The sequence below is a fragment of the Spermophilus citellus genome (genome assembly GCF_964194105.1).
Source record: "Spermophilus citellus genome assembly, chromosome: 17".
NCBI classification, from domain to species: domain Eukaryota; kingdom Metazoa; phylum Chordata; class Mammalia; order Rodentia; family Sciuridae; genus Spermophilus; species Spermophilus citellus.
The window spans coordinates 40487386-40510623 of NC_138199.1; the positions used below are offsets into that span (position 1 = coordinate 40487386).

Here is a 23238-nt window from a genome sequence, read left to right on the forward strand (position 1 = left end):
CATCCATGTAGCTCAGGAAGGTGGTCAGATCTCTTATGGAAGAGGCTTGTGGAAGCCAAATGATGTAATAATAAGCATGATGGCCCTGGGGGAGTTACATAAAGATTTGTTGGCAATGGCAGGTGTAGAAGGAGAAGTTAATTCCAATGACAGTGGGCTCAGGCAAGATCAAACATTTAAAAACATCAGCAAGAGAAAGTATGTACATAAAAAAAAAAACAACAAACATTAAATGACTATTTGAAAACACACCTAAAATGTTAAAACTCAGTTGATTACCTCCACTAGAGATTTCTATTTTTTTACTATTTACACCCAAATTATCTTCTAAATATAAGATCTGATTAAAAACTATACTAGTACTTTCTACCTTTAAAATATTATTTCCAAAATATACAATTCAGACCTTCTCAAATATGAATGTGAAAGTGTGAAAGTAAAGCATATGGAATCATAGCATTTTGGAAACTAATGCTTTATTTTAGAAAGTAATGAAGACTTCTGGTTTCAAGAAGTAAAAAACAAAACAAAGCAAAAAAGACATTGCCTCTTCCCTTACTTCTCAAAAACTGCCCTTCATTAAAAGATAGAGAAACAATCTTCAACTTCAATTAAACTAAGTCACATCTAACTCCAATCCCCAATATATGAAAAGCAGATGGACAAATGGTAAATGTGCAGAAAGGAGAAAATTCAAACTGATGTACCTACAGAACTATTCTGGGAAGTAAGCCAATTTGGCCTGCAGAAGTCCAGAAAGTCTCAGGAAATGGAAGTATAAGGAACTAACTCAGGAAACTGTTAGAGAAAATGTGTACCACAAAGATCAAAGAGCAGGCTGGGTATAGTGGTGTTCGCAAATAGTCTCAGCTACTTGGGAGGCTGAGACAGGAATATTGAAACTTTGACGCTGGGCTGGGCAACACAGGAGGACACTATCTCTTATAAGAAAAATAAGAAGGCTATACCAAGATTATTGGTAGAGTGCATGCTTGATAACCTAGGTTCATTCCCTAGCACTGCAAAAAGGGGAACAAAACATGAACAAAAAATGAAAAAAATAAATGAGATGGGGGAAACCCAAGACCCAGGAAACTGGTGATCTAACACAGAAAACATATGCAAATCAAATTCCTAGGATAATAGCAATGGAAAAAAAAATTCCTCAGGACACCAACACTTAGATGGGCTGAAAGAGCAACTTAGTCCTAACTGAAGCAGCAGATCAGAGGCTTAAGAAGTGATAACTCCACTCCAGAGGGAGAAAATGACATATTATCTGATAGGCCAATTAAAAAATAATTGTAGTGAGAGGCTTGTACAGATCTATTTGAAGAAGACAGAGTTAAATGAAGATGAAAGACCTAAAAAAAGAAAAATGGTGGGTGGAGGAATATATAATTAACATTTCAAAATAGGAAGGAAATCATTTGACTACAGTTAATAGTATTTTCATAATCATGGTAATGTGAATATTGATAATAGGCTTAATTTTAAAATTGTGACATAACTATATTCAGGTGATATATGGGAAAAGTAGAGTGAGCTAAATCCTTATTTCAATTATGAAATTAATAATATGTCTAAAACCAATTAAATAAAAATAAAATATGGAGGTAAATACAGTTAAAAGAAGTGAAAAACCACTCCTCTCAGAAGCAGGGGCTGGGAATGGGGTAGAAGCCAAGGAATTGTTATTATAAGAAGTCATCTACTATATTTAGTATATATTAGACTCTTTGTAAAAGCTTTATTGGACTTTTTTCAACTTGATAAAAAATAATTTAAAAATAAATGCAGATAGTTCATTTTAATTCATGACATACATTTGTATGTCTTACTATATAAAGCAGTGGTGCTTAACTGAGAGAAAGTTTGCCTACCAGAAGGTATTTGAATCTCTAGAGATATTTTGGGTTGTTACAAATGGCAGGCATGGGGCTGGGGCTGGGGCTGTAGCTCAGTGGGAGAGTGCCTGCCTCGCACATGTAAGACACTGGACTCAATCCTCAGCACCACATAAAAATAAATAAATAAAGATATGTGTCCATCTACAACTAAAAAAATATGTAAAAGAAAAAAATGGCAGGCATGGATGAAGGGTCTGTTGCTACTGACAGCTAGTAGGTAAAGGCCAGAGATGCCCCCAAAATGTCCTATAATACATAGGACAGACCTCACAACAAAGAATTATCCTGTCCAAAATGTCAACAGTGCCAAACTTAAGAAACCCTGATGTAAAGTAATTTTAAGCCACAGTGATACAACAGGAAAAGACACTATGAGCTATTGTACAGTTTACTATTCTCCCTGGCATTTTGGTGTTATCTGTCCTACAGTTAGAAATCATTTTGTACGACAGTATAAACTGAACTATCTCAAAGTTTTAGTTTGAACTGTCTATGACAGTATGAACTCTCTCAAACTGAACTCATTCTCAAAGTTTCAAACTTTTAATCTCAGTTAAAAACAAGAGGGACTGAAGTTGTAAACATTGAACAGTGATGTCTACTACAGTATAGTTTATCTGAGAATTTAAAACTTTATTGTTGGACAAACAAGTGACACAACACATCAAAAGCCCATCCACATGTCTGCACCGTGTCAGCTTTGAGGGTACCTGATGAGTAAACTGATTAAAATCTAAAACCAAATTTCTCCCCTGAAGAAAAATAATTCTTTTTAGAGAGACAAAAGTCAAACAACAATTCCACAGCTTTCTTTGAGGTATTGCTTGCTGTTCTGTTGTTATTTGTTCATTTTTTTCAGAAGAGATGGGAACAAAGCATTTTATTTTCTCAGTGTTCACTGCCCAGGTAGATATATAAGTTGTCAATTTGCTTAGATTCAAACTAATTTTTAATTTTAGAACTTCAAGATATACTTATGGACTGCTTTTAGTAATACTTTGGGCCAAGTTTTTTTTTAAGCTGTAAAAAATGATCTAGGGAGGGAAAAAAGCATAAGTAATGAAAGCTAAACTTATTCTAGACTTTTAGAAGTGACAAGGTTTTTCTCCCCTATCTCTGATTTTGGCTAAGTGTTTCCAATAATTCTACCAGCAAGTTGCTGGACTCCTAAATGTTAAAGAGTTTAAGATTACAGCTCTTTTAGTTTATATACATAGCATTTCCCTTGGGTAACCACATGTTATTATTGGAGCTAGATCCAGGTGGGTTTCTGTATCAGATGCTACACTATAACCAGAACTCCACTCCACTCTGACCTCAGGCTCTGTTCCTGGATCTGGTTTCCTACAGTTTAGAATAAACTCCCAAATCCTGAAAATGGCATATAGAGCCCTAAGTGATTTGGCTCCTAAATACCTCTCCTAGTCCGTATTCACATGCCAGTCTCCCAACTCTCTCTCTAACTCAGCTTCTTTCAATTTCTGAAAACTGCTATCCTCTTTCACACATTAGGACCTTAGCATATGCTGTTCTCTCTATTGAGAATACTATTTATCCATTCTGTTCACCTACATAACTCCCAGCCTTCTTTCCTGTGTCAGCTTAAATATCACTTCCTCGGGAAGCCTTTCTTGACCCATAAAGACCTGTTATAACATTCTCATGGTTCTTGTGACTTTTCTTATGGCCTTCATCACAACTGTGATTGTTTATTACATTAATGTGAACATTCTTGCTAGACTGTAAACTCTATGAGAAAAGGGGCTATAATCTGTGTAGTATATCACGGTGTTCCCACAGTCTACAATAGTACGTTGTACTTTAAGCCAGGTATTAGAAAAAAAGAAAAAAAAAGGTTGTTTCATTATTCTGAGTAGTGTTAGAATTTGAAAAGTTTTTGTTGTAATCTGGTCTCTAATGAGCCGATTCCACTTTATCATATGTTTGTATATTTAAATTTCAGTGTTGACAACATTCAAATCTCACCTTTCTGGTTCTTCCATTCCTTTTAGGCAAGTCAATAGAAGTAAATTGATGTCTATAGAGAAGGTGAAAGATGGTGATCAACTTCATTTTTCCTAAGCTTCTGAGAACCTAGTTTGTATTCCACCAAAATTCTTGTCCTTTACTAAATGATTGATATCACCATGTTGCTCACTTTTGTATCTACTGCATTTAATACAAATTAGGATTTTAGTAAATATTTGTTAAATGAATTAATAAATGAATACTGAAACACTCAAGATCATTAAAATAATTAGGATAGAAAAGTAATTCTAAAGAACTCAATGAATCTACTCTAAAAGGATAGATGAATCTACTCAAAAAGTGTGTTTCTGAAACTGATTGATATACTACAGTTCTTTATATCCCTCGCCCTATTCATCTTCTCATGAATATTCATACTGCTCTCACAGCAACCAAAACCAAAATAATGAAGGGACAAACTCATTCTCCTTATAAAGAAATCTGTCAGATTTAAGAACTCTAGTACTGCCATCATCTGACATTTATATATATATATAGGGGGTACCAGGGATTGAATCCAGGGGTGCTTAACCACTGAGCCACAACCCCAGCCCTTTTTTATATTTTATTTAGAGACAGGGTCTTGGTGAGTTGTTTAGGTCCTTGCTAAGTTGCTGAGGCTAGCTTTGAACTCACACTTCTCCTGCCTCCACCTCCCAAAACACTGGACTTACAGGTATGTGCCTCCATGCTCGGCCATCTAATATTCTGACAAGTGAAAGCACTAGTTTAATGTGTGCTGTATATTTATTAACTCTGTCATCCTTTAGGGCAAGGACTGTGTCTTATAAAATGTTCACAATGCATGGAAATCTAGTATGACAGGTGTGTGTTTGTTGGAGACAATAATGATGTAACAAAATTAAAGTAGATGCTTGTTTTTTCAATCAGGAATGTAATTTTATTTGTTAAGAATGTAATTTTAAAAGATTGGTTAAAATAATATATTCAAAGCTGAGTTTCCAAAATTAAAAAGAAACAAAACAAATCCAAATAGCTATTATAGGCTAATACTAAAATAGATATTTAAATCACTACTTTAATTTAATTTTTTTTAATATTTATTTTTCAGTTTTCGGTGGACACAACATCTTTACTCTACTTTTATGTGGTGCTGAGGATCAAACCCAGTGCCCTGCACATGCCAGGTGAGTGTGTCACCGCTTGAGGCACATCCCCAGCCCCACTACCTTAATTTTAAGTAGTTTCCAAATAAAATCTACTTTGGGGTGTGGGGATGTAGCTTAATGACGGAGCAAGCACTTGCCCAACATGCAAATCCCTAGCACTGGAAGAAAAAAAAAAACAAACTTATTTTGGAAACTAAACATACTATACTGCTTAAAAAAATTTTATTACCTGAATACATTATTTCCATCATTATAAAAGCACTTCTGACAATGAATATTACTATCAAATTTTATTAAACTAATTATAAAAAGTTTAACATGCTACTTTAACATTTTTAAAGTATAAAATTTTTTATCATGTGCTTAGTTTATTATTTTTTCCTCAGAGTAAAGGTACAAAACTCACAAAGGGAGAATATTTCTATTCTAGTGCTAGATCATCTTTTTTTTTTTTTTCCTATTAGACTACCTTAAGGAATACAAAACAGAGTGACATTTTAAAATCTAAATATTTTATTTTATCATGTCTCACAAACTATGTCCATGTTACCAGTTTGAGATGTGGGTGACTAAATCATAATGTTGAAGGCTTTTGTAATTGTAATTGACCAAAGGGTTTGCTTTAAATACCCACTAAATAGGCTGTCTTATTATACTGTGACTTAATTGCATTAAAAGAAAACAACTTCTCTTTTAGTTATATTTTTCCACTGACATCTAATCATATAAAAGCCTTGGTTCACTCTCATGCCCCTCAAATACTTCATTTTAGTGCATAGAAAGTTTTCTTTTTAACTATTATACGATTAAGTATGTTCTTATAGAATGATCAGAAGCATCTGGGAAAGGTAGAAGAGGAAAAAAATCCTCACTGGGAAAGTTAGCTTAATGCTTGCCCTTCAGAGTGGCCCATTATCAACATTTCATAGTGGGTTTCTTTATTTTCAGGTCCCTGAGGTATGTGCAATAAATTACGACTTGAACTAAACAAGTCACACTTGGCTCCAAAATGAAATTTTCCTACCTCTATTTTCTAGTCCCCAAGGTGGGAAGAGGAAATCCTGGTCACAGCCAAAGAAGTCGTATTTTTGGCTCTAACATACATTTTCCTGCTTTTCTAAAAGCCAAACTCTGCTATTGAGACCTAAAGTCTTAAGTTAGTATTTTAAACTGTAGTTTAATTTTTACTTCCATAATCTTTCTTAAATTTAAGAAAAAAGCAAATATCAAATTAATGTTGCTGTCTTCTTTTTCTCACTCAAATCATTTTTCACTGATCTGAACCTTTTAAATGTGAAATAAAATGAAGTGGGAAAAATAATGCTGAAATAGATTGTTTCAATTCTATAAGATGGAATATTTAAAATTTTCACTTCTAAATAAATTCCATTATTTTTGTATGTTAAACTGAGTATTAATGTAAAAGAAAACTATAAAGTTCTAGCTTAAAGTCCAGTAATTTGAAGCATAGTTTTAGAAAAAGCATTTATGGAAATAATTTAATCTGTCAACTCCTTTTACAGATTACAAGATGGCAGATACATCCTAAGGTGACACTTTATCTGCTCTTCCCTTAAGTAAGGGTAGAATTTTGACTTCCTTTTAGCCAACAGAATATGGCAGAGTATGGGACAGTAACTCCCTTAAATTAGGTTGTGTTATAAGGCAAAGGGATGGGAAGTCAGTCTTATGATTAGAAGTTATTTAAGATTCTGTCTTAGCTGACTGGTGTTAGAAAGTATCCTGTTGGTCTTGAAGAAGTAAACTACTATGCCATAAGAGGGTGTGTGAGAAGGCCATATGACAAGGAACTTTGAGTAGCTTTCTGAGAGTCAAGAGTTGTCTTGGGTTATAAAGAATCTCAGTCTTAACAGTCACAAGGAACTTAATTCTGATAACAATTCAGAAGTATTATCTGATAAGAAGCTGAAAGAACTTGAGAGAGCATCCCAAGCTCCAGATCAGAATATAGTCTTGTGGAACTCTGAACGAAGGGCTCATCTCAGCCATGCCCAGATCCATGAAACATGGAGTTAATAAATGTGTGTTGTTTTAAGGTACTCTGTGATATCTGTTACACAGAAACTGTAAACTAATACAAAGAGTGATAGCCAGTATAATCAATATAAGATATGTTTATTATGTTCTACTATTTATTATATAAAATGTAAGATACTATTTGGGATTGAGCATTTTCTTCCATAACTCCTTTAATAACTTAATACTATAATACACTGATAGCCCTTTTATTTATTTATTTTAAAAATATTTTTTAAAAAATTTTGGGGCACTCAATTACTGAGCCACATCCCCAGCCCTATTTGTATTTTATTTAGAGACAGGGTCTCACTGTGTTGCTTAGTGCCTCACCATTGCTGAGGCTGGTTTTGAACTTGCTATTCTCCTGCCTCAGCCTCCCAAGCCACTGGGGTTATAGGAGTGCTCCACTGTGCCTAGTTCTGATTGCCCTTTTATGAGTCACTTTAATGTTTATTACCATTCTGTTCATTATCATTTAATAATTACTATTATTACTGTGCCTTAATGAAGTCTAGGAATGAAGAGTTGTTTTTTAAAAAACAACAAAACCAAATGTAATCTTAAGCTTATATCAAACCTCCATTCAACCATTGATTAAGATAATATAGAAAAAATAGATATCATTTTTAACAATAATTATATATTAACTTGTGCACAATGTATAAAGATACAATCTGTGGCAATATAAAAGAGGAAGAATGAAGATTTAAGATAATAGTTTTAACCCACAACATAAACTCTCAAAAAAAAAAAAAAACTAAAAAGAAAACCCCAAAAAGAAGAGAATCAAAACACAGGTTGAAGATCCCTAATGTGAAAATCTGAAATCTGAACGTTTTGACCACCGACATGAAACTCAAAAAGTTTTGAAGTTTGGAGAATTTTTGATTTCAGATTTTGGATTAGGGGTGTTCAACTGAAAAAGACTCCCTTTAAAATTAAGGGAACCTTCTTGATAACTTTTTCTGCATCCTGTATTTCCCCATAACAAGAGTAAAGGCTGAAGGGTTGTCTACAAGCCTGACTGACACTAGGGAAACTGAGACTGACATATTTCTGATTAACACAGGTTAAATCTACAAATGTATATTTCCTGTCTTTTGTCCAACTCTGCCTTCTCTTATAAAAGCTTTCTAAGCTGGGGGCCTTGGTGCAGGCCTGGAATCCTAGCTACTTGGAAGGCTGAGGCAGTGGAATCTCAAGTTCAAGCCTGGGAAAAATAAAAAAGGGTTGGGGATGTAGCTCTGTTGTAGAATGCTTGCCTAGCATATGCAAGGACCTGGGTTTGATCCCCAGTACTGCAAAATAAATAAACAAACACACAAATTAAATAAAACAAAAGCTTTCTATCCCCTTGATCTCCATTAAGATAGAGATTTGAGACAGGAAATTCTCCTCTGTCTTCCTCAAAGGTGACTCTGAATAAACCTATTTTCTCACCTACCTCCTAAGTTTTCAGTGGAGTGATGAGCAGTAAAGCCATTCTCTTTAATAACACAACCAGTAAAGCCCATGCAAATAATCCAAAATTTGAAAAACTCCCAAATCTGAAACACTCTGGTCCCAAGCATTTTGGATAATATATATTCAGTCTGTATTATACCACAAATCAACTAAATACAAAAAAAGGTAATGATGGAATTGAGGAACAAAAAGCATATGACATACAGAAAACTGCTAAATGGCAGAAGTCTTTCCCCATCAGTAACTAGAGATAAAACTATAAAACTCTTCAAAGAAAACATTAGAGGTGAATTTCATAACCTTGCATTTGCCTATGGTTTCTAAGTATGATACCAAAACCTTAGTTAACAAACAAAAAGATAAACTGGACTTTATTAAAACATGAAAGTTTTTTTTATTTCTCTTCTATCCCATAGGTGCATACAAATAAATATTATCAGTAACATGTTCTGCCTAGCCACTCCATAAATGTGTGATCTGTAACAAATGATTGTTGTTTTAAGTCATTGAATTTTAGAACTGTTACACAGGAAGGATGAGTCTAGACATGTGGCAATAAGAAATACACTTCCCTTGCATTTCTCTCTTCCTGTCCCTGGATGCTACAGCTTGGACTATTCTTGGGTCCACCACATTTGCACCTTTTGGGAAGCACTAGGGGAAAACCTTTATAACCACCCTCTTTTTCTCTATCCAGAATCCAGTGACACTTCTGCTTTGTGATTTTATGCAATTGAGCCACTGGGATTTGGATAAGCAGAACAACAACAAGTAGGATCATGACAGAACTGTCAGAGCAGGTCACCAGTGTTTTTTTTTTTTTTTTTTTGGCTGCCATTAGGTGGGCAATTTATTCTACCATGGGAAAATTGGGCAATTTCCCTTATCATAAGGTAAAAGTAGAGAAAATGGAAGGTAAAATGCCATATTCATAAATACCTTTTAATTTTAAGAATTTTTATTTAAAAAAAAGAATAACATAATAAATATTCTCATCATATTTTCTTAAAGTTTTTATTTTTAATTACAAATTATGGAAAAAGTTAAAGTCCCCTTTGATAACTATTTCCAGTATCATCCTCATCTCGTATCCTTAGATGTAATCAGTATTGTAAGCTTGATGTGAATCTTTCCAAGCTTCACTATTTTGTAAGTGTAATATTAGTCAGTAATATTTGACAGTCTACTATCAGTCATAAAGCTTATCCTCTTTTCCAGCTCTCAAGAACTCACATAGGTTTGAGAAGTAGAAGGATTAGCAAAAATGCAAAAACTAATTCCAGAGGAAAAAATGTATATATTTAAGATATTGGAGCACAGTTCACAATAGCTAAACTGTGGAACCAACCTTAGATGCTCTTCAGTAGAGGAATGGATTTAAAAAAATGTGGCATGTATACACATGGAATATTACTCATCAATAAAAGAGAATAAAATCACGGCATTTGCAGGTAAATGAATGGTGTTGGAGAAGATAATGTTAAGTGAAGTTAGCCAATCCCCAAAAAACAAATGCTGAATGTTTTCTCTGATATAAGGAGGCTGATTCATAGTGGGGTGGGGAAGGGGAACATGGGAGGAATAGACAAATTCTAGATAGGGCAGGGGGTGGGAGGGGAAGGTAGAGGGCATGGGGTTAGCAAGGATGGTTGAATGTGATGGACATCACATTGGTGTGAACATACTTTGTTTACAACCAGAGATACGAAAAATTGTGCCATATATGTGTAATAAGAATTGTAATGCATCATTTATTTTTTTAAAAAATCAATTAAAAAATTTTTAAAAAGCAAAAAAAAAGATATTGGAATAATTTGTGGTATAAAGAGGAAAAAGGATTCTCCCACTTTAACAAAGCAGCAATAATGGAGTCATAGAGTAAAATGATAAGACATCAGAAAACAACAGTATCAGTGTCAATAGCAGTACTATCAGTAGCACTAGTGTGGCATGCAGCACTAATGAATGTTGTTGAAGCAACAGTTTTCTAGAGTAGATGCGAACTGTTTCACCAGTAGCAGTAAAGTCAGAATAAGCCATTTTAGAATAGAAGTCATAGCCCAGCATGTGGGCATCAGTGCCCTCAGTGGTAGCACAAGTAGTTGGAGAAAGGTAGTAGAAGCTACCAAAGCCAGTAGAGGCTGAAATGTACATTATGAATTCTCAGGTGGGACTTTCAAAAGTTCTAAAGAGGCCCAGAGGGTACCAGAGGAGTCATGGCAAATAGTCTTTTTATTGTTAATGTTACTCAAAGACTACTAGGGCTTAGAGAAAATAAATAAATAAAATTATATAATTCACAGTACCCAGAAAAGTATTAACAATAGAGAAGATAACCAACCTACTGAAAGAAATTCTATTTTGGTATGGCATCTTAACTGGTTGTACCCAGGAGGCTGCCCACTGCCAAATTACCTTAAGTTTTGGTTTCAAATTGCTAGCACCTTCAAATGTCTACAAGAAATTACAGAATATGTTCCTTGATGAAAGATAACATCAACTGTGATGATTAATTTGGGTATTGACTAGTCTGACAGATGCCTAAAGAATTGGTAAATCACTACTTTGTGTTTGGGAGGGTATTTCTAGAGAAGATTGGTGTGTGGGTCAGCAAAATGACTGGGAAGAACCAGATCTGAACATGAATGAGCATTATTTTAGTCAGCTTTTTCACTGCTGTGACTAAAAAGACCTGACAAGAACAATTTTGGGGGAGGAAAAGTTTATTTGAAGGGTCACAGTCCATAGACAGCCGGCTCCATTCTTCAGGGCTTGAGATGAGGCAGAACATCATGGCAGAAGGGTGGGGCAGAGGAAAGCAGCTGGAACTCCCATTTGCCAGATACAAAATATATATCCCAAAGGCACTCCCCCAGGGACCCACATCCTCTAGCCAAAACCCCACCACCTTTAGTTACCACTCAGTTAATCTCTTTCAGGAGATTAATTAATTAATTGAGTTAAGGTTCTCATAACTCAATCATTTTGCCTCTAAACCTTGCATTGTCTCACGAATGAGCTTTTGGGGGGACACCTAATATTTAAACCAAAAGAGGCACTATCTAACCAGTTGAGAGCCAGGATGGAAGAGGAAAAGCTGCAGGGGGAAAACTTTATATGGTTCTTCCTTGTAGAGCTGGCAGGTTTCTGATACTACTGCCTTTAAATATCAGATTGCAGGGTACTTTGACCTTTGAATTCTGAGACTTGTACTTCAACAGAAGTCTTTGGGAGCCTCTCAGGCTCTTGGCCTTAGACTGGATCATCAATATTCCTAATTCTAAGGCTTCCAGCTTTGACCAAGTCTTGAAACCAGCCTTTCAGTGGCCACTGTGGAACTTTCCAGCCTCTGTTAGCCATTATTTTCAGCTCTCTGCTTGGGTATAATTTCCTGGCCACAGCATATAACACTTAAGTACAATCAGAGTACAATGGTGCTACTGGGGTGAAGTGAAAGAGATCAGAATTTGGTGGCAGCTAAAATTGTGGAATAAGTAGGGCAGTGCATTCTAGAGAGGACCTTAGAATTCCTTGGGGGGATTTATGAGTCTAGAGCTAAGAGCTTATAAAACAGAAATTATGGGGCTCCACATCAAGTATTTCTGATTCAGCAGTTCTGAAATAGAGCCTAAAAAACTGTATTTTTACCAAGTTCCCTGGTAATACTGGTGCTCCTGACCTAGGACCACAATTTGAAAACCACATTTGTCAAGCAAAAGATAGTGTGGGTTAAAAATAAACATTTTTCTACTAAACCTTTTTCAGATTCTTCATAAAGATAAAATGAGGATACAAGAAAAATGTATACTTCTTAAAGCTTTGATGGCCTACCTGTAGATCTTTGACATTTGGAAAAGGAATTCCTATTGTTATGACAGCACGGGCATTGTCATCTGAGAAATCCAGACCCTCACTCACTTTACCACGACAAACTGCTATTAGCAGGGCTCCATCTTAATCAACAGAAAATAAACATTTTAAATAGCATATTCAAAATTCTCAGAAGTGGCTTATTCTTGACATTTTGTAAAGACTAATTATTATTCATATTTTAGGAGATATACTGTTAAAGTTCACTGTCTTAAATAAATAAGGAAAATAAGCTGGGTGGTGGTGCATGTCTGTAATACCACCTACTCAGGAGGCTGAGATGGGAGGACCTCAAGTTTGTAGTCAGCCTCAGAAACTTAGTGAGGGCTTGTTTCAAAATGAAAAAGGGCTAGGAGTATAGTTCAGTGCTAGAATGCTCCTGGGTTAAGTCCCTAGTACCATAAACAAATAAATATAAAGTCTGCGAATGTAGCTCAGTGATAGCTCAGTGATTGAACCTTGGTTCAATCCCCAACACTGCAAATAAATACATACATACAAACAAAACAAAATTAGATGCAATATGGTAGTAAACTAATTTACAAACTGTATTTCCCAGATAAATTATGCAATAAAACCATACGAGAGTAGCAATTGTGTATGAACTGAGCAAGTATGAACTAAAAATTGAAGTTTCAATCATTACCTTTTACACCACAAAGTAAAATTCTCAGAACAATTTAAATAACTTATTTGTACTAATTATGAGACTGAATAAATATTATATTGAAAAGTGTTCAAAACACTATATGTACTGTTAACATTAAAAGATATTGACAATTATAGTATTTTCATTGCTGCATTGTTCATAAATTATTGCTATTAGTCCTTCACATTAAACTGTATGGAAATTCTCAAGCCTGGAAACTGAGTCCTCAGTTATGTTTTTTTTTTTTTTTAGTTGAAGGTGAATACAACACCTTTATTATATTTATTTATATGTGGTGTTGAGGATGGAACCCAGGGTCTCACACATACTAAGTGAGTGCTCTACCACTGAGCCACAACCCCAGCCCCCTCAGTATGTTTTGAAAACTCAAAATGTATCTTATTTAATAGAATATAAGGAAAAAGTACACTATTTGCATAAAAATATATGTTCCATCTGGCTAGTAAGGAAATATTTATACATATCCTGACTGCCTTCTTGCATAAAATATTTCAGTTAGTGTAACGAAAACCATGGGATACTGCCTGATTGCACGCTGTTTTTTAAAGTGGAATTGGCACACACAAGTGAAAATATCGTAGGGGGATAATTCCAAACAAAAGAATTTCTTTTTTCCTTTTCACCTAAGATAATAAAATATAAATTTTCTCCTAACTGCAATTCATTTAAAAATATAATAGAAATGAAATTCTAATACCAACATCTTACTTAATAATAAAAATATTTTTTCATTGACCACGAAATAATTTCTAGTTACCTTTCTCTCCTTTATACTTGATTGAGTCATAGTACACCTGCAACAATTCATCAAAATCAGTTTTTTCTCCTCCTTGTGGTTCTACAATGACTGTCTTCACCAACTCCAGATTATGCCACAAACCAGTATGGAGCCAACGTTCTCTTAATTTTTCTAATAGCTAAAACAGGGAAAGATAAAAAGATTAAATTTTTGTGTATCCAGCTGAATAAATTTACAATTTTTTATTTGTTTAGAGCTAATATGACTATAATGTAACCATGGCAAATGTATTAACCTTTCAGTGTCTTTTCTCATCTATAAATAAGGTAAGCAATATCTCATTAAAGCTGTGATTGGGTGAAATTCCTAATAAATATTATCAGCTGCTTCTGTTAACAATACTTTTGCCATTAACACTACTGCTGCTGCTGCTGCTACTACTATTATTGCATCGTGGTGATTTCAAAAGCAGAAAAAAAAATTACTTCTGTTAGAATTGTTTTTCCCCCCCCCCCCTTGTGGTGCTGGGGATTGAATTCAGGGCTTTGCACATGCTAAGTATGTGCTCTTCCACTAGGCTACACCCTCAAACTCTAATGTAAATATATTTTAAATTCTTTAAGTCTAAGGAAAAGTTCCTTAATATTCTTAACCCCTCTTAAATGAAGATTCTTAAAATGATTTTACAAAGTACATAGCCAATTAAGCTCACTGTTTGAAAATGGGATCATCATTAATAGCCCAAATCATTACGTGGCTCAGCGGTAGAGCGCTCGCCTATTACATGCAAGGCCCTGGGTTCGATCCTCAGCACCACATAAAAATAAATAAAATAAAGATATTGTGCCCAACTACAACTAAAAAAATAAATATTTTTAAAAAGTGTTTTTAAAAACCCCAAATTGAATAGATATATAAATTGAACATATTTTAATAATAGAATGTTAGAGTAAAAATAAATAATACAAAGTTATTGAAAAAAAAGGAAGCCCAACACTAAACCTCATTCTTAAAAAAATACATGGATTGCAGAGAATCATCTTTAGATATGAATGGTAAAAAACTTCACAATTCAAAACATATGAATGCAGCAAAGGCAACATTTAGAAATACTCTTACAGTTTAGAATACACTTATTTAAATTTTTTGAAAATGAAAGAACTACATTCTTTTCAAGGAGCTAGAAAGTGAAATAAAACAAACACAAAGTAGAAATAACAAAGACAAAAGATAGATACATGCAAAAGACAAAAGCCAATGGTACAGAGTATAATTTAAGTTCAATTATTTTACCCATTGTTGTATGGCATGTGTTCTATACCATGTGGATCCGTTTTTACAATGTAGGCAAAAAAAAAAAAAAAAAACCAATGCAAATTCCCTAAAGAATGAAAATAAACCCATTTTTGTAAGATGGTAATGTAGGGTTATCATCAATCTAAAAGTCTTCCATTTTGAGTACCTCATGAATTGGCTATTAGAATCTGCTTTTGGATTGTGTCCTGTTTCTGAATCAAAGTTTCTCAGTGCTTACAAAGTATAGGCAAACAAAACAAAAAACCAACTCCTGACAGTATTTAGAGCAACTGTCACACTGGATTTTCAGGGAAGACTGAAAGAATCAAAAACATTCATTGAAATTTATTAAATTATTTAAATTTCAACTAAAATTAGAAAAGGATAGTTGAGAAAAGCATAAAGTATCTTGAGAACATATAAAATCAGATGAACTATCATGAATTTGCATAACTATTAATACACAATGGAATTTAATCCATGATATACTGTTTTTCCTATATCTGAAAACATTGACAACATTTCATCTTTGACTCATTGATCCTGGAATAACAACTTTGAACACTGTAGTTCACAAATATTCAAGATCTGGAGAAAACCCTCTCATGCTACTTGGGTAAGATAATTAGGTTAATAACTCCAGGATATATACCACAACTAGATTAGAGAATTCTATTTTTAAGTTTGAGAAATAACAAAGAATTAGTTCAATGTGCAAATTTTCCACTAAAGAAATCCAGCACAGATATTTTTCCCATTATATAGAAAATAATTCAGAATATTAGGGAATTAAACATGATTTTAAAAATGTAAAAGCAGGCATGATGAATCCAATTATTTCAAATTTGTTATAAAAGTTGAAAAAAACCCAACATTCTTTCTTTCTTTCTTTTGGTTTCTAAAAGAACTTCAGAAATTTATGCACAAGCAAATGGTCAGATTCATAAATAAATCTTGAACACAAAAATAACAAAGCACAATATGCAATATTTTTTTAAAAGAGAGAGTGAGAGAGGGAGAGAGAGAAAGAGAGAGGGAATTTTAATATTTATTTTTTAGTTATTGGTGGACACAACATCTTTGTTTGTATGTGGTGCTGAGAATCGAACCCGGGCCGCACGCATGCCAGGCGAGCGCGCTACCGCTTGAGCCACATCCCCAGCCCCACAATATGCAATATTGATTCCATTTTTAAATTTTTAAAGAAATATAAAATGTTTACATATCACTGGGTCTTTAAGAAACGTGTCTGCAAGATAATACTGTTGAGTTCATTGATATATCTGAGTTACTTCTAGCTCTAAAGTTTGTTGATTCTACCTAATTTTTAAACAAAATTGTCAGTATATAATAACTATGTGTCAGGGATTAGGCAAGAACAAAAAGAAGAAAGCAGAGACACAGACTATATTTTTCTATGTTGGCCTAGAGGTCTGCATTACAACTTTAAAACTTTATTGTTAAATATAACTGGATTAAATATCTCAATCAGAAAACATAAAATGGCTGAATAGACAAAAACCTGATCCATAGATAAGTGACTCACTGTAGATTCAAGGTCACAAATAGGCTGAAAGTAAAAGGCTGGGAAAAAGATATTCCTTATAAATAATAATTAAAATAAGACAGGGGCAGCAATACTGATGTCACAAAAATTACATGAGGATAAACAAGTTAATTCATCAGGAACATTTAACAATTATATATGTACCCAACATCAAAGAATCCAAATATTTCAAGCAAATATTGACAGAACTGAAAGGAGAAACAGGAAGCCACATAATAACAGGAGATTTCAATGCCGGCCTTTGATAAGAGATAAGACATCCAGGCAGAAGATCAATAAGGAAACAGAAAATCTAAACAAATCCAGAGACCAGAAGGACCTACCTAACAGACCTATGCAGAACATTTCTCCCAGCAGTAGTAGAATATACATTCTTCTCAACTGCATACAGAATGTTCTCTAGTGTAGATCACATTATGTCACAAAACAAAATTTTAAGAAGACTAAAATCAATATCATGAATCTTTTTCAACCACAATGGAATAAAAGTAGGATTTAAAAGCAGGAAGAAAACTGGACAATGCACAAATATGTGGAAATTAAGCAACACAGTTTTGAATAGTATGTGCATGGCTTGCCAAAAAAAAAAAAAAAAAAGAAAAAGAAAAGAAAAAAGCACTTTGCATGATATTCTCCAGGTCCATCTATTTACCAGCAAATGCCATAATTTCATCTTCTTTATGGCTGAGTGAAACTCCATTGTGTACTTATACCACATTTTCTTTATCTGTTCATCTGTTGTTGGGCACCTGAGCTGGTTCCATAACTTGGCTATTGTGAAACTGCACTGCTATAAACACTGATGTGCCTGTATCATTATAGCATGCTGATTTTAGTTCTTTTGGAATTTTAAATACCAAGAAGTGGGATTGTGTGGTCAAACCATTCCTAGTCTTTTGAGGAATCTCCACGCTGCTTTCCAAAGTAGTTGTACTAATTTACAGTCCCACCAAGAAGTATGAGTGGACCTTTTTCCCCACACTCTTACCAGCATGTATTGCTATTTGTATTCTTGATGATTGCCATTCTGACTGCAGTGAAATGTGAAATAAACCAGACTCAGAAAGTCAAGGGTTGCATACTTTCTCTCATATGCAAAAACTAGAGTACAATAAGGAGAAAAAGTGGGGAAGGATCCCATGAAAACATAAGGGTGATCAGTGGAGTAGAGGAAGGGGAGAGAAGGAGAGGGAACAATAGGAAAGGGGAAGAACTGCAGGATGATATTGATCAAACTATGCTATGTACATGTATGAACATACCACAGTAAATTTCACCTTTATGTATATTGTGAAGCACCAATTTAAAAAACTCTATAAATAAATAGAAGGAAGACCAGTAGAGTAGAGGAAGGAGAACAGAGGGAGAGAGGAGGAGAGTGAAAGAGAAAGTACTGGGGACTAAAGTAGAGAAGATTACATTCTATGCATGTGTTGTTATATCAAAATGAATCCCAACATTATGTATAACTATAATGTACTAATAAAAGCATTAAAAATAAATTTCAAAAAAGAAAATAATGAAATTATCTTCAGACTAACAAAAAAGGAAACACAAGATACCAAGCTTAAAGTATGCAACAAAAGCAATACTAAGATGAAAGTATATAGGAGTATAAATGCATACATTAAAAAAGAAAGAAGATCTCAAGTAAGTAAATCAAAGGTATACCTCAAGGAACTATTAAAAAGTTAGCAGAAGAAAGGAAATAAGAAGATGAGAACAGAAAATAGAAAAATATAAATGAATAAATCAATGTTATTTTTGAAAATATCAATAAAATTGATTAACTAGACTAAGAAAAAAGAGCTTAAAATTAGAAAAAAAGGAAATATTACAAATGATGCCACAGAAATAAAAAAAAATTTAAGAGATTAAAAAACAATGTCCTAACAAACTGGATAACCTAGAAATTGATGAATTCCTAAAAATGCATGATCACTTTTGGTAAAAAGCTGATCTTGAAGAAAGTCTGAGAGATCTTTACTTAGTAAGATTGAATTAGCAACAAAGTGTCCTACCAAAGAAAAATCTGGGACCTGATGACTTCAGTGCTAAAGTCAACCAAACATTTAAAGAAAACCTAAAACAAATATAGATTTCATGCAATCTATTAAAATCCCAATGGTTTTTTTGCATAAGTCGAGAGGCAAAAATACATTTAACATTACTATCAACAATGCATAAGGATTCTTCTGATTTTTCAACTTGCCAATACTTGCTATTTCTTGCGTTTTGATAATGGCCTTTCTAAGAAGTATGTGGTGATATTTCATTGGTTTTAATTTGTATCTCCTAATGATTAATGATGTTGAGTGTCTTTACATATACTTGTAGACCATTTCTGTGTCATCTTTGGAGAAATGTTTATTCAAATCCTTGGCCCATTTTTTAATTGGATTATTGATTTGGTACTGAGTTATAGGAATTCCTTATATATTTTGGTTGCCATTGTAGAAAACAAAAGGAATAATAAAGGAATCAAAATATTATACTACCAAAAAAATCAAATTTCTTTCAGCAGTGTTTTGCAGTTTTTAGTATACAAGTCTTTTACTTAGTTTATTCTAAAGTATTTTATTCATTTTAGTGGTGTTACAAATGGGATTGCTTCCCTAATTACCTTTTCAGATGGTTTATTGTTAGTATACAAAAATGCAACTGGGGTCTGGAGTTGTGGCTCAGTGGTAGAACATTCACCTAGCACACATGAGGCATGGGTTCCATCCTCAGCACCACATAAAGATAAATAAATAAAGGTATTATGTCCATCTACAACTAAAAAATATTTTTTAAACTGCATCTGATTTTTGTTTATTCACTTTGTATTCTGTAATTTTTCTGAATTTATTAGTTCTAATAGTTTTTTAAAAATATTTTATTAGTTGTTGGTGGACCTTTATTTATTTTTATGTGGTGCTGAGAATCTAACCCAGTACCTCACACATGCTAGGCAAGCACTCTTTCACTGACCCACAACCCCAGCCCCTCTAATAGATTTTTAATGGATTCTTTAGATTTTCTACATCTAAGATCATGTTGGCTATAAACAGCAACAATTTTACTTCTTTCTTTCCTACTCTGATGTCTTTAGTTTCTTTTTCTTGTTTAATTGCTCAGTCTAGGACTTCTAGTATTATACCATATTTAAGGGTGAGAGGCAATATCCTTGCCTTGTTACTGATCTTGAAGGAAAGTTTTCATCTTTTTCACCAGTGACTATGTTGCTAGCTGTGAGCTTTACAGATATGGCCTTTATTTGAGGTAATTTCCTTCCATACCAAGTTTATTGAAAGTTTTTTTTCATCATGCAAGAGGGCTGAATTTTTTCAAATGCTCTGTCTGTGTCTACCAAGATAATGAATGACTCAGTCTTTTCACAAACAGAACTGGGAACACAAGATAATGACATGCCAAATAAAGTTAGATCTTGCCTTTACAATATGCACAAATTAACTCAAAATTAATCAAAAACCTTGGTATTAAGAACTAAAAATATAAAACTAATAGAGTAGTGAATACTCAGATGTTCATCTTATTGTTATTACTTTAAATGTCCACATTGCACTATATACCCACATTATATTTCACAGTTTTAAAAAAAATCAAACTACATTACTCTGCTCTTAATATAAATAAGAGGAGTGATAAGAGTGGATACATTTAGGCTACTAATAAAGCAAGCCAAAGATAAAGGTGGTTTGAATTAGAAAGAGTTAAGGAAAAAAAATATCTAAAACTTGATAGGAAGGTAAAAAATACATAGCACAAATTTCTACAAACAGAGGAAAAGATTCCACTACAGATGTACGTAAGGAAATGCATTTTGTTGAATTTACCATTTATTATTAAGACCCAGACATAGTGGAATTACATTTTAACTTGTATATTTTTGTCCAGTAGAAAATCAAATTATTCCTCTCCAAGAGAAAAGATAACACCAAAGGTTACAGTTTACTGGCCTACAGCACATTAACCTGTCTTGTATTCAAGGCCAGTAATCTTATATTCTATTCTTTTATTAAATTGCCTAGGGCTGGGGATGTGGCTCAAGCAGTAGCGCGCTCGCCTGGCATGCGTGCGGCCCGTTCAATCCTCAGCACCACATACAAAACAAAGATGTTGTGTCCGCTGAGAACTAAAAAATAAATATTAAAAAAATTCATTCTCTCTCTCTCTCTCTCTCTCTCTCTCTCTCTTTAAAAAAAAAAAACTAAAAAAAAATTGCCTAAAGTATATTGCTCTTAAAATGTTTTCTGAATTGGCCTTACCACATGTTCATTTCCTCATTAATCAGTGAGTTTAATAAAATCTCTGATGTCTCTACTTTTTATGTGAGTCATAATTTTACCTTTTTTTAAAAGGCCATAGAATTATACCATAAAGAAAACAGATTATAAAAATATTTAAAATTTGGGGCTAGGGTTGTGGCTCAGTGGTAGAGCACTCGCCTAGCATGTGTGAGGCCCTGGGTTCAATCCTTAGCATCACATAATAATAAATAAATAAATAAACTACAACTAAAAAAATAAATATTTAAAAAAATATATTTAAAATTTAAAATGAATAAGGTAGTTGGACTGGACAAAATAGGAAAGGGAAAAAAGGGTTTACAGATAACCCATTGGTATCTGAGTAATCCAAATATAGATTATGGTATCATTCACTCATATAGTCAACACTGAAAAAGGGCCAACATTAGAAGGAAAGATTATTAAGTTTGTTGCCTTTAAGATACCTGAATTGAAATGTTGGTCTGGGGTTTGAATAATATGGGTGTGGTACTTAGGAGAAGTCAGAAATAAATTATAAATTGGGAAAACAAGATAAAAGATGAAACTAAGAATGCATATAAATGAAATCAGATACAGAAATGGGTCCAGGGCTGGGGATATAGCTCAGTTAGTAGAGTGCTTGCCTCATATGCATGAAGCCCTGGGTTCAATCCCCAGCACCACACACACACACACACAAATAAATAGAAAGAAAGAAAGAAAGAAAGAAAGAAAGAAAGAAAGAAAGAAAGAAAGAAAGAAAGAAAGAAAAGAAAAGGAAAAAGAAAAAGAAATGGGTCCAGCATGAAAACCTTACCTTTTCTCTTTCTCTCATTGCACACCTAGTTCATCAATAAACCTGCCAGCATTACCTTCAAATTATAGCTAAACGTCAAACAGTTCTTATTATCTTCACTTGTAAAACTAAGTCTATATCATTCAATGGCTTCCTATTGCATGTAGAATAAAATCTAAATCCTTATCACACCATGATTTTACCCCAACTGTCTGTCCTATTCTCCTTCTCTTATCCCAACACTGCTACAGTCACACTAATCTCCTAACTGCACAATATAATCAAGGCCCTCTTCTACCTAACATTCCCTCTGTCTGAACATTCTCTCTTCCTCTCCTTTAGACCTTTATTCAATCTTACCTTCTCAGACAGGTCTTCCCAAAACATCCAATTAAAATCCTAAACCATCTCCTCAAGTACCCAATATTATCTTTTCTTCTTTCCTTGTTTTAGTTTTCTACATAGCACTTATCACCATCTGTATTAGTGCTCTTGGGCTGCCATAACCAAAATATCACAGACTGGGTAGCTTAAACAACAGAAATTTATTTCTTACCATTCTGGAGAATGAGAAATATAAAATCAGCATGTTGAAAAACTTGATTTCTGGTGAGGGCTCTCCATCTGGCTTATAGACAGTGGCCTTTTCTCATGTTCTCTCCTCTGTGCTTGAGTAAGGGAGCTCTCTGGTGCTACTTCCTATAATGACACTAATCCTATCAGATCAGAGCGCCACCCTCATAACCTCAGTTAACTTTAATTATGTTCTTAAAGGTTCCATCTTCAAATATAAATACACGGGGGTTAGGGATTCAATATAATAAAAAATTTGGTAAGACACATTCAATTCATAGCAACATCTAACATACTGGTACCTTTCAGTGTATCTGTTTTTCTCTCTTCCTCCCTCCCCCCCCCCCCTCTCATATAAGAGGACAATAACTTTTGTTTTGCACACACCTGATTGTCTGGTACCTATAACAGTACCTGACAGGTAATAAATACTCAATAAATGATTATTAGATGAATTTAATAAATGAAGAAAAAAGGAAGGTCCAAAATAATGGAAAATTGGGAAGGAGAATAAGGAAAGGTAAGAACAACTATGAAATCAGGAACCAAAATCCTTAAAAAAGAAGACTATTTGGGTGATTTGTAAGATGGCCAAAAAAAAAAAAAAAAAAAAGAAAAGAAAGAAAAAAGACTGACAGGAATATAAGAATGTGCTCAAGAGACTACAGTTTTTAAGCCTTCTTTCTTCCTCCCTATCTCTCTTCTCTCTCTCTCTCTCTCTTTCCCTCCCTCCTCCCCTTCTTAATCAAGAAGAAAATACATATGTAAAGGTTCACAAAGCACAATATGGAGTAGATAGGATACTAAATCTGAGGTACTATAAGTTGTGAGAGGTAAAAATGGTCATGACAGCAGAATGGCACACTCCCAGTGGCTCTGGA

General features: G+C 33.9%; 1 protein-coding gene across 1 annotated transcript in view; it reads right to left on the reverse strand.

Moving 5' to 3' along the window:
- Positions 1-23238, reverse strand: part of BRIP1 (BRCA1 interacting DNA helicase 1) — a 151587-nt gene that overhangs the window by 29811 nt on the left and 98538 nt on the right. The window contains exons 15-16 of the mRNA XM_081272560.1: positions 13870-14029; positions 12404-12525 (exon numbers count right to left, since the gene is read on the reverse strand). Coding sequence (XP_081128686.1) covers positions 12404-12525; positions 13870-14029 — 282 coding nt within the window. The remainder of the gene's footprint in view (positions 1-12403; positions 12526-13869; positions 14030-23238) is intronic.